Source organism: Aulostomus chinensis, chromosome 8 (assembly GCF_037954235.1).
Source record: "Aulostomus chinensis isolate RoL2024-O1b breed Wild chromosome 8, RoL_Achi_v1.0, whole genome shotgun sequence".
Taxonomy (NCBI): domain Eukaryota; kingdom Metazoa; phylum Chordata; class Actinopteri; order Syngnathiformes; family Aulostomidae; genus Aulostomus; species Aulostomus chinensis.
Window position 1 is genome coordinate 30,895,113 of NC_141327.1, and position 17,061 is coordinate 30,912,173.

At 44.2% G+C, this 17,061-nt stretch overlaps 1 protein-coding gene across 1 annotated transcript in view; it reads left to right on the forward strand.

Moving 5' to 3' along the window:
• Window positions 1-17,061, forward strand: part of LOC147258095 (slit homolog 1 protein-like) — a 65,230-nt gene that overhangs the window by 14,630 nt on the left and 33,539 nt on the right. The window contains exons 5-11 of the mRNA XM_086212474.1: window positions 2,915-2,986; window positions 3,065-3,136; window positions 3,223-3,294; window positions 3,461-3,624; window positions 3,708-3,855; window positions 3,975-4,046; window positions 4,661-4,732. Coding sequence (XP_086068600.1) covers window positions 2,915-2,986; window positions 3,065-3,136; window positions 3,223-3,294; window positions 3,461-3,624; window positions 3,708-3,855; window positions 3,975-4,046; window positions 4,661-4,732 — 672 coding nt within the window. The remainder of the gene's footprint in view (window positions 1-2,914; window positions 2,987-3,064; window positions 3,137-3,222; window positions 3,295-3,460; window positions 3,625-3,707; window positions 3,856-3,974; window positions 4,047-4,660; window positions 4,733-17,061) is intronic.

Consider the following 17,061-nt stretch of genomic DNA (forward strand, 5'->3'; position numbering starts at 1 on the left):
TTAGGGTCACGTCATGATGGTGGTGATGGTGATGATTGTGATGGTGATGGTGATAGTGATGATGATGGTGATGATGGTGATGATGATGATGGTGATGATGATGATGGTGATGATGATGATGATTGTGATGGTGATGATGATGGTGATGATGATGATTGTGATGGTGATGATGATAGTGATGATGATGATAGTGATGATGATGATGATAGTGATGATAGTGATGATGATGGTGATGATGATAGTGATGATGATGATGGTGATGATGATTGTGATGGTGATGATGATGATTGTGATGGTGATGATGATGATGGTGATGATGATGATTGTGATGGTGATGATGATTGTGATGGTGATGATGGTGATTGTGATGGTGATGATGATTGTGATGATGATAGTGATGATGATGATGATGATAGTGATGATGATGGTGATGATAGTGATGATGGTGATGGTGATGATGATTATAGTGATGATGATGGTGATGTGATGATAGTGATGATGATGATGGTGATGATGATTGTGATGGTGATGATGGTGATTGTGATGGTGATGAGAATAGTGATGATGATGATGATGATGATAGTGATGATGATGATGGTGATGATGATTGTGATGGTGATGATGATTGTGATGATGATAGTGATGATGATGATAGTGATGATGATGGTGATGATAGTGATGATAGTGATGATGGTGATGGTGATGATGATAGTGGTGATGATGATGATGATGGTGATGATGATTATAGTGATGATGATGATGATGGTGATGATGATTGTGATGGTGATGATGGTGATGACTGTGATTGTGATAATGATGATGATTGTGATGGTGATGAGAATAGTGATGATGATGATGGTGATGATGATTGTGATGGTGATGATGATAGTGATGATGATGATGATGATGATGGTGATGATGGTGATGATAGTGATGATGGTGATGGTGATGGTGATGATGATAGTGAATGATGATGATGATGATGATGATGATTGTGATGATGATGATGATGATGATTGCGATGGTTATGATGACGGTGATGATGATGGTGATGATTGTGATAGTGATGATGGTGATGATGATGATGTTGATGATAGTGATGATGATGATGATGGTGATGATAGTGATGATGGTGATGATGATTGTGATGGTGATGATGATGATTGTGATGGTGATGATGATGATGGTGATGATGATGATTGTGATGGTGATGATGATAGTGATGATGGTGATGATGATGATGATGATAGTGATGATGATTGTGATGGTGATGATGGTGATTGTGATGGTGATGATGATTGTGATGATGATAGTGATGATGATGATGATGATAGTGATGATGATGGTGATGATAGTGATGATGGTGGTGGTGATGATGATTATAGTGATGATGATGGTGATGTGATGATAGTGATGATGATGATGGTGATGATGATTGTGATGGTGATGATGGTGATTGTGATGGTGATGAGAATAGTGATGATGATGATGATGATAGTGATGATGATGATGGTGATGATGATAGTGATGATGATGATGGTGATGATGATGATGATGGTGATGATGATGATGATGATAGTGATGATGATGGTGATGATGGTGATGGTGATGATGATAGTGGTGATGATGATGATGATGGTGATGATGATTATAGTGATGATGATGATGATGGTGATGATGATTGTGATGGTGATGATGGTGATGATTGTGATTGTGATAATGATGATGATTGTGATGGTGATGAGAATAGTGATGATGATGATGGTGATGATGATTGTGATGGTGATGATGATAGTGATGATGATGATGATGATGATGATGGTGATGATGGTGATGATAGTGATGATGGTGATGGTGATGGTGATGATGATAGTGAATGATGATGATGATGATGATGATTGTGATGATGATGATGATTGCGATGGTTATGATGACGGTGATGATGATGGTGATGATTGTGATAGTGATGATGGTGATGATGATGATGTTGATGATAGTGATGATGATGATGATGATGGTGATGATAGTGATGATGGTGATGATGATTATGGTGATGATGATGATGGTGATGATAGTGATAATGATGATGATGATTATGATGATAGTGATGATGATGATTGTGATGGTGATTGTGATGATGATGATGATAGTGATGATGATGATGATGATAGTGATGATGGTGATGATGATGATGATGATGATGATTGTGATGGTGATGATGATGATGATGGTGATGATGATGATGATGATGATGATGATTGTGATGGTGATGATGATGATGATGATGGTGATGATGGTGATGATGATGATGATGATTGTGATGGTGATGATGATGATGATGATGATGATTATGGTGATGATGATGATGATGGTGATGATGATGATAGTGATGATGGTGATTGTGATGATGATGATGATTGTGATGATGATGATAGTGATGATGGTGATGATGATGATGGTGATGATGATGATTGTGATGGTGGTGATGATGATGATGATAGTGATGGTGATGATGATAGTGATGGTAATGATGATGATAGTGATGATGATGATGATGATGATGATGATTGTGATGGTGGTGATGATGATGATGATGATAGTGATGGTGATGATGATAGTGATGGTAATGATGATGATAGTGATGATGATGATGATGATGATTGTGATGGTGGTGATGATGATGATGATGATAGTGATGGTGATGATGATAGTGATGGTAATGATGATGATAGTGATGATGATGATGATGATTGTGATGGTGGTGATGATGATGATGATGATAGTGATGGTGATGATGATAGTGATGGTAATGATGATGATAGTGATGATGATGATGGTGATGATATAGTGCAGGACTGTGCCAATGTTGGTGTTTGTGTGTGCGTGTGTGTGTGTTTGTGTGTGGTATTTTCAGGGACCTGAGTGAAAACTTCATCCAGGCCGTCTCAAGGAGAGCCTTTAGAGGAGCCACTGACCTCAAGAACCTGTGAGAGAACACTGCCCCTCCCCCATACTTTTCCTGTCGATGATTGATTAACTCGATTGGTTTTGTATTTCTTGCCAGTCAGTTGGATAAGAACCATATCAGCTGTATTGAGGAGGGTGCGTTCCGGGCGCTGCGATCTCTGGAAGTACTGTGAGTACAGTGAAGTACAGTACTGCAGTGTTCTTCTTCAGGTATGTGGTGGTTGTTGTCCTTTACTCTCTGAAACTGTCTGGCAGCACACTCAACAACAACAACATCAGCAGTATTCCTGTTTCCAGTTTCAACCACATGCCCAAACTTCGCACCTTGTGAGTTTTTCATGACCCAGAATGTTTTTACAACTACAGCCATAACAACTACTACTACTAATTCAACTACAAAAGTATTTTTTTCAAGTGTTCTCACTTCCCTCCCTCTTCACCTCATCCCCACCTTCCTTCCCCTTCACTCCTCGATCACTACTTACCCGCCTAGTCGTCTGCACTCTAACTCGCTCCGATGTGACTGTCACCTGGCCTGGTTGTCGCCATGGTTACGGCAGCGTCCAGCATTGGGCCTCTACACTCAGTGCAGTGCACCACCAGCCCTGAAAGGCCTCAACCTGGCCGAGCTGCGTAAGAGTGACTTCGCCTGCTCAGGTATGGCAGCGGTGCCCATCGCGCTCCAGTTCAAGTCCAGCTGATGGAGCTGAAGTTGCCAATAGTTTCTTGTTTGCTTGTAGGCCATGGCGGCAGCGCATTTGTCCAGCCGTGCAGCCTGGCATCGGGCTCCTGCCCCCCCATGTGTTCCTGCAGTAACAACATTGTGGACTGTCGGGGGAGAGGCCTCACCGCTATCCCTGCCCACCTTCCCGAGGCCATGACAGAGATGTGAGTGTGCCAAAGAAAAAAGTGGGCATCCAGGGTGCAAATTAAAGCCAGTATAATATTTACAAATATATATATATACCCCCCCCCCCCCACTCAACCTCCCACCCCCACCCCAACAGTCGCCTGGAGCAGAATGGCATCAAGTCCGTCCCTCCAGGAGCTTTTACTTCCTACAAGAAGCTTCATCGAATGTGAGTTACAAAAAACCAACAAGTGGAGTACTGGGGGAGTACTGAGGGAGTGAGTTCTCAGGGAGGGAGTACAAAGGGAGGGAGTACTCAGGGAGTACTAAGGGAAGGAAGCACTGGGGAAAAGAGTACCCAGTAAGTACTGAAGGAGAAGAGTTCTCAGAAAGGGAGTCCCCAAGGAGGGTGTTCTCAGGGAGGGAGTACCAAGGGAGAGTGTTCCTCAGGGAGAAACTATTTAGGGAAGGAGTACCTAGGGTGGGAATACTGAGGGAGGAGTACAGTGGGAGAGTGTTCCTCAGGGAGGGAAAATAGGTGTTTCCAAGCCTGAAAAAGTTATTGAAAAGTAAATCTCCTAAATATGAGAGAATGTGTACTTGTATGTTTTAATTTAGATTGATTGATAAAACCCTCTTTCCTCAATCATGTAGTTTGTCATGTAGTTGAATGTCCGCTGCTCAGTGTTCACAACCATTTTTCTGTTGAGTTTCCTGTGTACAAGTTGTAGAAAATGAAGACTTTCCTCCTGGGCCTGGAAATGAATTGGAACCCTGGTGGAACCTTCATGTGGACAGTGATTTCTGATGCTAACAGTAACGTGTTTGTTTGTTGATTTCCAGAGATCTGAGTAACAACCAGATATCTGAGATTGCTCCTGATGCTTTCCAGGGTCTACGAGCTCTCAACTCCCTGTGAGTGGTGTGTGTGTGTGTGTGTGTGTGTGTGTGTGTGTGTGTGTGTGTGTGTGTGTGTCCTAAAACTCGCAAGGTATAACATCGACACTGCTGCTCAGCAAGAGCAGACTACATGGTGAGGACTCCCTGACTAAGGTTGGTGCAGGGTACACCTTCTGGAAGGGGGTTCCCAAAGGCTTATGCCACATTTATGGAGTGGGTTTCGCTGTGAAGTCTCAACTGCTGTAACACATCCCAGAGTCCCCTATCGGCATCAGCGACCACCTAATGTCATGGTGTTTCCCCCTCCATAAGGGAAGCTTTGCCACTGTCATTAGCACATATGCGCCAACATTAGATGCCGAGGCCAACGTCAAAGAGGACTTCTACAGAGCTCTAGATTCCATACTCCAGAAAACCCCGGCTCATAATCATTGGAGACTTCAATGCCAGAGTGGGAATGGAGCACCTGGTATGGTACAAAGTTACTGGCCTGCACGGAGTGGGGAAGCTGAACAAAAACGGGCTTTCCCAACAATCCCGTGGACCAAAGACCGCACCAAACCCAAAATCAACTCCGCAGCTCTGAATACTCCAACCTCTAAAGATCAACTCTGATGGCTTCTTGCCGAAAACCTTCACGGGATCCCAGAGGATTCAGCTGACCAGCCAGCTCTGTGCCAAGCTATCCACGATGCAGCCTCTGAAGCGCTTGGTCAGACAAGAAAGCATCATCAGGACTGATTTGATTGTAACTTGGCTGAGATACAGCCACTTCTTACGATGCCCACAATGTGCTCCCCTGCTGCCCTTGCTCTCCCACCCTGAAAGCCACCTTTATAGCAGCCAGAACAACAACCTAGCACGCTCTCCAGACTATGGAGGATGCCTGATGGGTGCAGAAGGCAAAGGAAATCCAAAACATGGCAGACAGCAACAACGCGCAGGGCTTCTACAATGCCACCAAAGCACTGTATGGCCCAAGGAAGTGTGCGATTGCCTCAGTTCGATCAGCTGATGGTTCAATCAATCAATCAATCAATCAGTCAGTCAATCAATCACTCTTTATTTATATTGCGCCAAATAACAACAAAGGCCATCTCAAGTCACATTACTCAAAGAGCAGGTCTAGAACCTCCCTCTGTAACTCAGATGTTAGAGACTCAACATTCCTGCAGGAGCAGCACTCGGCGATGCTAGCGAGAGAGAACTCCCTTTAACAGGAAGAAACCTCAGGAGGAATCGAGCTCAGAGTGGGCGGCCATCTGCCTTGACCGGTTGGGGTTGAGAGGCGGAGGAGAGAGATGGGGGTGGGGAGGGCGGGAGGGTTGGACAGGGGGAAAAGTAGAGAGAGAGAGGGAGGGGTAGAGAGGAGAAAGAAACACAGGGCCAGGGCGAGCAAGTAGTTGGTCCAGGACAGGAAGTGATCAACCCAGTGTCTACAGCCCCAGGTGACCTGCAGGGCGAGAGCACAGACACCTCCAGGAAGAAGTTGAGGTTGATGGATGATTGACACATGAGGATGTTGTGGATAAAGATGGATAGAAACAGAGAGGAGGAGGAAGCCCAGTGCATCATGGGAGTCGTCAGTAGTCTCAGTCCATAGCAGCATAAACTAGGGGCTGGTCCAGGATCAGCCTCACCGGCCCCAACTATAAGCCTGATCAACAAGGAAGGTTAAATGCCTACTCTTAAATGTTTGCCCCCCTGACTGAAACTGGCAGCCTGATAGCTGAAGCCTCTGGCTCCCATTCTATTGCTAGAACTCTAGGAACCACTAGTAGACCTGCATGCTGGGAGGGCCTTCTTACATAATTGAAGAGTTTTCTGCCAGGCTAAGTGGGATTCCTCCTGCTTAGTGGAGCGCTTTATTCTGTCTAGTTTTTGTATTTCCTGCTTTAGTTGCCTGGTGTTAGGATTCTACCACGGAGCTGTTTTTTTGTTTGATTATTTTCTTCTTTAAAGGAGCAGTGGCGTCGAGAGTTGTGTGAACCTGCAGTAATATCAACTATGAGATCTGTCTCCAAATGAGTAAACTCAGAATACGGGACCTCTGTTGTAGTGAGACATGGTCGTGAGTTGAATATCTGTACCTTAAATAATACCTTAAATTTAGAGACAACTTCATCAGACAGACAGAGTAAAAGCATGTCTGACCAGTGGCGTACAGTCCAGTAACAGAAATTCAAAAGTTATTAAATAATGGTCTGATAGAAGAGGATTGTGAGGAAAAACTATTAACTTCTCAATTTCAATACCATTAGTCAGGTCGAGGGTGTGGCTAAGACAGTGGGTGGGCTTATTTAGAGGCAGCCGAGCGAAGGCTATCATTTTCAGCATCTACATGAATATTGAAGTCACCTAATATAATTATTTTATCTGTTTTGAGGACTAGATTAGATACAAAGTCTGAGAAGTCAGCTAAAAATTCTGAGTATGAACCAGGAGGAAGGTAGACTATAACAAATGAAACTGGCTGGGTTTTCCAGTTTGGGTGAGAGAGACTAGGAACAAGGCTTTCAAATGATTAATAGCTGAGTTTAGGCCTCAGGCTGATTATGAGGTCTAAGTTGAAAATAGCTGTGACTCCACCTCCTCGGCTGGTGTCTCGAGGAATATGAGAATTAATATGACAGGGAGGAGTGGCTTCACTTAAACTACCATAATCTTCCTGACCCAGCCATGTTTCTGTTAGACGGAATAAACCAAGGTAGTAATCTGATATAATTTTCTAAAATGACGAGGAGTGACTCCTCTTCTCTCTACATTTAATGAATTATGTTTATACTTAGGTTGTCGGGGACAGATACCGTTTCTTTGCTAAAAAGGGTGGTTGGTTGCTCTACAGGAAAGGCAGAGAAGCATGTAAGACTGCAAATCTGCCTCCTAGTCCAGTTTGATTAAGAAGGCCAGCTCTGTCCTGGGATGCCCCCTGGTCCCAGTGGACGTGGTGAGAGGGAGGAGAATGATGGCCGAGCTGTCCTCTCTGTTGAGCACTGACTCCCACCCCATCAACACCACCTTGACAGCCCTGGAGAGCTTCTTCAGGGACAGACTCCTCCACCCTAAGTCTGGAGGAGAGGTTCCACAGGTCCTTCCTACCTGAGGCTGTCTGGACTGGACAACAAGCACTGGTCCCAGTGACACTTATCCTTAGCCAGCAGCTTTAAATTGGACTCAGTGTCCCCCACTCTGGCCCCAGGAATGCATTTGACGATGGAAACGTGTAGCTAGTGTTGAAGTTGACCTCGGATCTCTCATTCAAGTTGAGATGACAAACGAGACTCAACGACGGATCATCTTACAGCCTCTTGCGGGTTTAATGCACAGATCAACCACCTCACATCTTACATACAGACAGAACCCTCCTTACAACTTGCATTCACATTTTATACCTTTCGTTGACATCATTACTCATGTGTGTGTACGTGCTTCTCTTCAGCAAGGTGCATCCTGTTTGGCAAGGTACTGGGGTACAGGTTTACTGGAACATCCAGTCCTCCCGTCCTCATATGACCTGAACTTAAGACCTTGTACTAGCAATACCCTGTTTACTTGGAGACCAGTATATCTTACATAAACTTTCTCCAGACACGTATGTCTTACATAAACTCACGCCCCTACATAACCCCCCCTTAAATATCGTATTTGATATTTACATTAAATTGTCCGCTTCACAGTAGACACACACAAGATTTTACCATTCACCTACTAGGTTCACATTTTGCAGAGGCGAAAACCTGCCCGGCTGTTTTTAAGCAGGAAATTCCTCTACGGCCCCCCCGCTAGCGACCTTCATCATGAACCTTCACAATTCACATCTCAATTCTTTAGCGAAAAAATGTGTAAAAGCATAATTCAACCAAAATAATGTCTCACTGTATGTGATTATACCAAATTAAGAGTCCACAATCCGTTGCTCCACGGGATTCCTTCTTCAATGGACTTCGAATCCACAGTCCATCATCCTATGCGATTCACTCCTTTAATCAAACGACAGTTAATTTTACCTCACTCCGTGCTCTGTCCATCATCATCAGTGTCCTGTAAGAAGTTAGGATTGGGAAACAAGTCCGGAATTCTCCCATCCTCAGCCTCCCTCTTGCAGATTTGTGCCATTTGCATGGGAGTCATCATGTTCAACATTTGAGCCCGTTGGAGTCCAGCTGTCATCATTATATGCTCGTCCATAGCCCGTGTGCAGCGTCTTTTCACGATGGGGATGATGCAACATGTCAAAAAGAGAACTAGTATTAAGACTATTAAGGCACTGAGTCCTGCCTTAGCCCAAACGGCTCCCCATTTGCCTAAAATTTGGTCTAACCAATCCCATGATATCTTTCCCCCCTTACCAGCACTCTCTCTAAGCTCCAGTTTAAGTTTAGTCAACTTGTCCATAGCAACAGAAAATATTCCATGAGAAGCTGTGTGATTTGGGATAAAAGTACAACAATATTTTCCAAACATTTGACAAACTCCTCCTTTATCAGCTGTCAACCAATCTAGAACCTGTCTGTTTTGCTGAGTCATTACGCTAGTTGCATGCAGTTGACTACCAAAAGCATGGAGTATTTCAGACGTTATGTTAGCAAACCTCTGTTGATTGTAGTAAATGTAATTTATCCACTTAACATCCTTATTGATGGTGATCCAGGGAAGTATAGACTCCAGTCCAGCTCTAACCTCATCCTGGGCTTTAAACTCATCTGGGATCCCGGCCGGTAGACCCAGAGCGTCAGTGTATATGTTAGTATCGTCGATCTGCCTTTTGTGTCTGTTTAGTTTAGCGATTTTCTCTTCAATTTCGAGGATAACATTTATACCATCATACATCACAACTGCTGGTAATTTTAGTCGCACTAATGTACAGAGTCCTATCCACCGTGGTGGAATTGTGTTAGGTACAATGTTATCTCCACACATCCAATAGCTATCAGCTACAGGAAAATTTTGATTACTTAGAAGGTACACAGTAGGCAAAGTCATAGTTATGTTCTCACACGCTTGGTTTATTGGTTGGGGATTTTCAAACCACACTGGTCTAGTTACAAATGGATCACTCATGTTAGCCTCTGGAAACCAAGACAATACCCATGTTACTTTACAATCAACTGTTGTGTTACCCACATGAATCCCTCCTTTCGTGTTAGTGAATCCTCCCCTGGCAAAACATTCATATTCCGCTATTTCATCTATTTTATAATTTGTGGGTGGCTCAGTTTGGGATGTTGTGACTGAAAATTCCTCGCACGTTTGTTTAAATGTGCAGTCTACACATGTATCTAGGTAAGTGTGAATAGCTCTAGAACCGTATAGGAGTCTACACTTAACACCACACATTGGAAGTCTGAAGAAGGTGGCCACATCAGATCTGGGGGTAAACTCTCCGCTCCTGCATTTATGTTGTTGAACTCTCGCGCATTCTTCATGCGTGTATTTTTCAGGTATCACAGTAGGAAGCGCTGTGGGTGCCTCAGAACATATTATGCACTCAGTTGTGGTCATTTGTTTCACAATGAACATGGCCCATTGATACCACCTATTGTGGCTGGCTGCTTCCCAGCGCTCATCAGCGTATGATCTTACACTTCTCTGGTTGGGTTTAGCTATTTCTGTACACTGATGGTCTTCGAACTCACTGTAGTCGTCATAATCTGTATAAATCGTATCTCTTAACGTCTTAGTTGGCTCTGCTATGGTTGGTATTTTAGCTACCTCTTTTGGAGATTTAGTTGCCGTCAGCTCCGTCAGAAATTTGGTTACGGTTGGCTTCGATGTGGTTATAGCCTTGTATGTAGCTTTGGTTGAAAGTGTGAGGGTCTTAGTTTTAGCAAATACTGGCCAAGTTAAGATTTTACCTGATGAGGTTATGGTTGCAGTTAGTCTAGGGGCCACGGTTGATGGAACTTCAGTTGTGGACGGAATTGATGAAATTGTGGCTGCGGACGGAATTGCGGTTGTGACTGGTGAAGTTTTGGCTGGAGTTGGAGCTGGACTCATCTCTGCTGGGATCGTGGCTACAAGAACGTTCTTAGGGGTAGTTACCCCTACCGGTTTAACTACTTTCGGTGTGGCTGTGGCTATGGGTGTTACTTTACCTGGTACTTTTACAGTTGACGGCAAGGTGGTTTTAAGCATGTTTGTGGGCTTTATAGCTATATTGGCGATCTTGGGTGATTTAGTAGTTGGTGTCGAGATCATAACAGGAGCTACGGGCGTGTGCACTTTGACATGTTGGTGTTTGATTTGGCCTATTGCCTGGGTCGTTGTATCCCTGTTCCCAATACTGATAGTTTGGTTGGTCACTTCCTTCCCGTCAGGAACATACCATGGATGCACTCGCTTACTTGCCCGTCCATCTTTGAACGTACTTATTAATTCTAAAGCATACTTCCCATTTAGCTCATACAAAGTCTCGTTCAGTTCAACTACCCACTCACCTGCTTCTTCAAGTACCGCCATACCGCACTGATCCAATTCCCAACCTGTTGTGTTTTCATTATGCTTGTTAATCCACCTGCATAGTACATTCGTTTCGGTCCCTGTTTCGACCTCTTCGATTTCCAAGAGACGTACATCACGCTTCTTCAAGTTGTCTGCTACCCCCTGTGGTGGAATGTGCACCCTTATTTTCCCATTAATTATCTCAGTCCTAAGTGGGACAACTCCTAAAATTTCAGGGTCGGGAGTCTCCTCCCTGTTTAGCACTAGTGACCTTTGCAATTGAGTGTTATTTTTGTTATAGTTGTATTAAGGACATAATACGCATCGCTTGGATCAAATTCTGTGCTTAACTTAACTGTAATTACCATGTTTTCAGCTACTGTAAGAGTAATTTTACATACTTCCAGTCCCCATACTGTTATCTTCTGAGCCTTTTTAACCCACACAAATGAGAACGCTCATAATCATTTGACATGACAACTGCTTCATATGTTAACTCCCCTTTACCGAGTGTGTCTGGTATGTCCATACTAACCTGCCACTTCCACATTGTATGTACTCTCCTTTTACCACGTTTATTAGCATGCATCAGTGTGTGTAGGATAGCTATGTGTCTGAACTTAGCTGAGAGTGTCGGCTTAGGGTTCAGAGTGTGGGATGGTGTAGTTGCATCATACTCATCTGATTCATGTGCTTTGGCGTCTCCGTGGCACGGGTGAGTCTCTGTTGTGGCTCTGGTCTCCTGGGCTTTTGACAATGTCACTGAGGTTGACATCTCCTTTATTCCTATGGGCATCCAAATCAGAATGCTCACTACTGTCAGAGCGCCCCACATTGTCATCTTTTCTATCTCTGTTTTTCAACTCAATACCGCCCTTGGTTTTTCCGGGGACTTTTGTGCAGTGATTCAGATGATACCACGTTGTGCTTCCTTCGACTTGAACTGCCGTTGGAGTCGCCCGCACCACCGTATATGGTCCTTCCCGTCGTGGTTCGTGCCACTTTCGTCTGAAGATGTTGATGTACACCTGGTCACCAGGCACAACAGGTTTCTTGACCTCCTGGTCAAGATCTGGCTCTTTTTTCTTCTCCTGAAGGTAGATAGACCTATGTATTGCAGTTAGTTGACTCATATAGTCTTTTAGCTCGACTTGCAGTTGCTCAAGCGGAGGTCCCTTAAACGGGCCACGCAGTTGTGGGGCCGGCATAGGTCGGCCTGTTAGCATTTCATGTGGTGTTAGATGCGTGCTCCTGTGAGTTTGCATGTGGTAGCTCATTAGTGCAAGCGGCAAAGCATCTACCCAGTTCAGTTTTGTGCTGGCACAGATTTTACTGATTTTTGCTTTTAGTGTTCCATTTATTCGCTCTACCATACCATTGCTCTGTGGATGGTACACTGCAGATAGTCTTTGTTTGACACGTAACTGCTGAAGAACGCCTTTGGCAACCTTATGTACAAATGCAGAACCGTTGTCAGAACTTATTTCTGATGGGATACCAAACCTTGGAATGACTTCTCTTGTCAGAAATTTAATCACTGTTTCTGAGCCTAGGTTTTTAGATGGAACTGCTTCCACCCATCGTGAAAACCTGTCTATGATGACTAACATGTAGCGTTTTCCTTGTACTGATTTTATCATGTCAATATAGTCTATGGCTAGGTGTTTGAATGGTCCCTCAGGGATCGGAATGTGCCCTACCGGTGTTTTTATTGGTTTTCGCACATTATTTTGAGCACAGACTTCGCATTGGTTTAAGACTTCATCAACCATGGCTTGCATGTATGGTGACCAATAGCCTTGTTGTTTTATCTTTTTCAGCACCTCCCCCCTTGCACAGTGATCTGCATTGTGCACTTCTGAAATTAAAACGGTCAGTAGAGGCACTGGTGCAACCAAAAGGCCCTCATGTGACCTCCACAAACCCTTCCCGTCTGCTAATGCACCCCTTTGTCGCCATAGATTTTGTTCATTTTCTCCTGCCTCTTTCTGTATTAAAACAATGTCATCAGGTGTAACAGTAGGTTCGAGGGATATTACTGGTGAGAAAATGGCTACCTCACATTTGGATGCAGCTTTGGCAGCTTCATCAGCTGCATTGTTTCCCCTTATCACAGTGTCATTACCTTCGCGATGTGCTTGACATTTGATAATTGCGAGTTTTGCTGGAAGCAACATTGCAGACATTAGTTCGTTTATCTGATCTCCGTGTTGTATTGGGCTACCATCGGTTTTCCTAAACCCTCTTTGTCTCCACAACAAACCAAACAGATGACAAACACCATGTGCATAGGCTGAGTCAGTGTATGCATTAGCTACTTTACCCTGTGCTAACTTACACGCCTCGGTTAACGCTTTTAGCTCGGCTAGCTGAGCTGAACAAGGTTGAACACATCTTTCAGCTTTCTCCGTCACAAACTTATTAGCATCTTGTCTTACCACAGCAAAGCCTGCATGATTTCCTAAGTGATCTCTGAAACAGGAACCGTCAACAAAATATGTTATATTCTCATTAATCAACGGAACTGACTCAAGATTTGGCCTCAGCTTAGTGTACCTCATGGTGTCAGCAATGCACTCATGCGGTTCTCCCTCATACTCAAATGGAATACATACATCATTGCCAGAATCAGCCAGAAATCATTGACGTGTCGCACATGATCTTCAGCATGTCTCCGTTTCTTGATATGAAGATTTGTGGATTGTCTGTTTTGTCCCATTCAGCATGAGTAGCAACACGCATCATCGGTCCCAAGTCTTTTGATTCAAAATTTTTATTCACTAACAGGGTAATGTGGGGTACAGACTCAGGCACGTTGTACCAATCCGAGATAAATGGGTTAGATTCTACTTTTAAGGCTGCCCCCTGCTTACCCACTACTATGTAAAGAGAGTTTAGGTCAACTTTGACATTTTTGGTTGCTTGGTCCCAATTTTCCTCAAAGGTTTCGCTGCATGACGCGTCATTATACATCGTACAATGGTAGTCTGAGACTGGGTCGGTTGCTTCTGGTATTTGCTCCCGAATATATTTTACCCATTTCTGGAATGTTTCAGTTACTGGTGCATTGATGTCACCCAACCAATAAACTTTAGTGGATTCTGCTTTTGTGTACATTTGAGACACCAGTCCAGCACTGTCGACGTACACCCCCAGTGGAGAACACCAAATTTTAGTTTTTTAATTTACACAATGCATCTCTTCCTAATAGGTTGATTGGAGTTTGATCTGACACTAAAATTGGAATCCTAATTTCATCATGTTCTGTCGCAATTTGCACTGGAGCTGTCATTGGAATTAGCTGTGTTATCCCCGAGAATCCCACTGTTTTCACGCATTTGCCAGATAGGGGGAGGTGAGAGGCGTATTCTGGACTCACACAGGTGTGAGCTGCTCCAGTGTCGACCAACATTGGAATTTGCCTATTTTCAACTTTTACCTCTAACATAGGTTCTGCATCAGCTCCCATTGTGATTAAAGGGAACTGACCCTCCCCCGTGGGACTCTCTGGGCACCCCTAGTAACCATGGTTTGGGCCGGCCCAAGGATTACTCGGGCCTCCACCTCGCTGTTGTCTGGGCTGGGTTTCACGACCATGTTCTGTCCAATTGGAGTCAATTCGCGAAACCGGACACCGAGTTGCTATATGGCCAGGATCTCCGCAGTTCCAGCATCTTCTCAGCGGAGCGGGTCTTCCTCCCCGTCCTCTCTGACCTCCTTGAGTCTGCATTGGCTGCCTTGGTAGACTGTAGTATTGCGGGGCCCCAGAGGGCCGGGAGTATTGTTGCATTGGGTATAATGCATTGCTCTGGCATGGTGCAGGCAAAGCCTCCACTACAGCATTTCTGAACAAGATTACCAGCATGGGGCTTTTATCCACTTCCTCCTCCGTCTCTTGCTTCCATTTTTTCAGAAGTTTGTTAATATATACAGTTGGGCTTTCATTGTCTTGCAGAAGGTCGCCTTTCAATGCTTTGGGATCTGGCCTGGTTGGGTATTCAGTGCGCAGTGCCTTCCACAGTGTTGTGCGATTGGCGTTGAACTCTGTCCCATCAGCTCGTGGATCAATCATCCATTCATTTCCACTCTGTTTCAAAATGTTATTCATAGTGGGGGCTCCAAGCGTCTGAGCCCATACAGATTTGTTGTCTTCCAATGCCAAGAGCTTCCCCACAGTTTCTTCCTCGAATGCCCTGATCCACTTACCAGCTCCTTCATGAACACCCGGCAGCCGCGTAACCAGCCCAGCAAGGTTGAGTGTTTGCCGTGGTATGTATTGGCCCTGGGTGCCTTTTATTAGGATTGGATACTGTCCAGAGTCTGTGTATCTGTCTGGAGGATGTATGCCAGGTCTGTATCTAAGGTCATAATTTCTTTGCTCTCTAGACTTGGGGCGCACTGCCGCAGCCTGTGATGGTGTACACATTTTTCCTGGATCTGACTCTTCTGTAGCCCTTCCCACCTGTATGCTCAGGTGGTGCTCATCTATGTCTCCCTCCAAGTCTCTTATTTTAGTCCTATTCATTTCCCGACCAATGTCTCCCCCTTCATTATCTAGTCCAAGCCACCATGTTGATGTGCCTGAACGCCTACTATCATACTGTGCATAGCAGTCTAAGATTGGTTGTGTGTCTTGTGTTTTGTCTTTACGTGTTGTGCTGCAAAGTTTTGGAATCAATCCGTGTACTTGTTGTCTTTGTGGTGACGCCTGATCCTTCTTGGTGTCAGCATGTGTGTTCTCAACTTGAGTTTGTTCTCCCCGCATCTGGTCCATGATTATGTGCTGGGCTGGATGCGGCATAACAGGGCTAACTGTGTATATCGGAGGTGGCCCTCCAGTGATTTTTGTGTGGTCTTCAGATCCGTGTGAATTGAAACCTGGTGATTTAGGACTTGGACCTTGCTGCGCGTTGTGAGACACGTCGATGGGATTTGCAGCTAACAATAGCTACTGGTGTTATGTTTGTTGCCATTTTGACTTTGAATGCAGGTAAATATGATTTAAATGCGACTAGATACAATTAAATGTAGTTAAATGCTGTTAATTACAAAATTAATGCGTTTAAATGTGTTTAAATGTGCTTGTATTGTTTAGTCTCAGTACCTAGAATAGGTTTACCTTATAAAAAATTTCAATAGTGCGCCTTTAATATTTAAGAACAAGAGTCCTGGTCTGAGAGCGCAGAGGGGAGGGGGAGCCGAACTGCACCTTCTAAAAATATTTTTTGGCTTTGTCTGTGTAACTGGCTCCACCCCCCTCAGAGACTGTATCAGACTTTACTTCCAGTAACTCACTGACCAGCGATGGGGACGGGTCCATATATCCAATTCCTAATTTGTCTCTTACACAATTTTCTACATATAATTGACACAACAAATATTTCAGAGCAGCTATCTTGTGCACAAGATATTAGATGTGAGTAAGAGAATGTAGATAATCCATCACGTCTAGATTCTTTGTTTTGAGAGAGCCCTAGCAAGAACATTATGTCTGACCACACAGTGAAAGCACTCTAAAAACAAATAATGAGAATTAAACTTCTCTACCTTTTTTGTGCTGGCTTGAGGATTTCACTTGTGCGGAAAGACAGGCGTAAATGCGTAGCTGGATCTCTCTGCCAAAACCTGGCTGGCTTGCCACTTTGTTGGAGTTGACCTCGGATCTCTCATTCAAGTTAAGATGACAAACGAGACTCAACGACAGATCATCTTACAGCCTCTTGCGGGTTTAATGCACAGATCAACCACCTCACATCTTACATACAGACAGAACCCTCCTTACAACTTGCATTCACATTTTATACCTTTCGTTGACATCATTACTCATGTGTGTGTACGTGCTTCTCTTCAGCAAGGTGCATCCTGTTTGGCAAGGTACTGGGGTACAGGTTTACTGGAACATC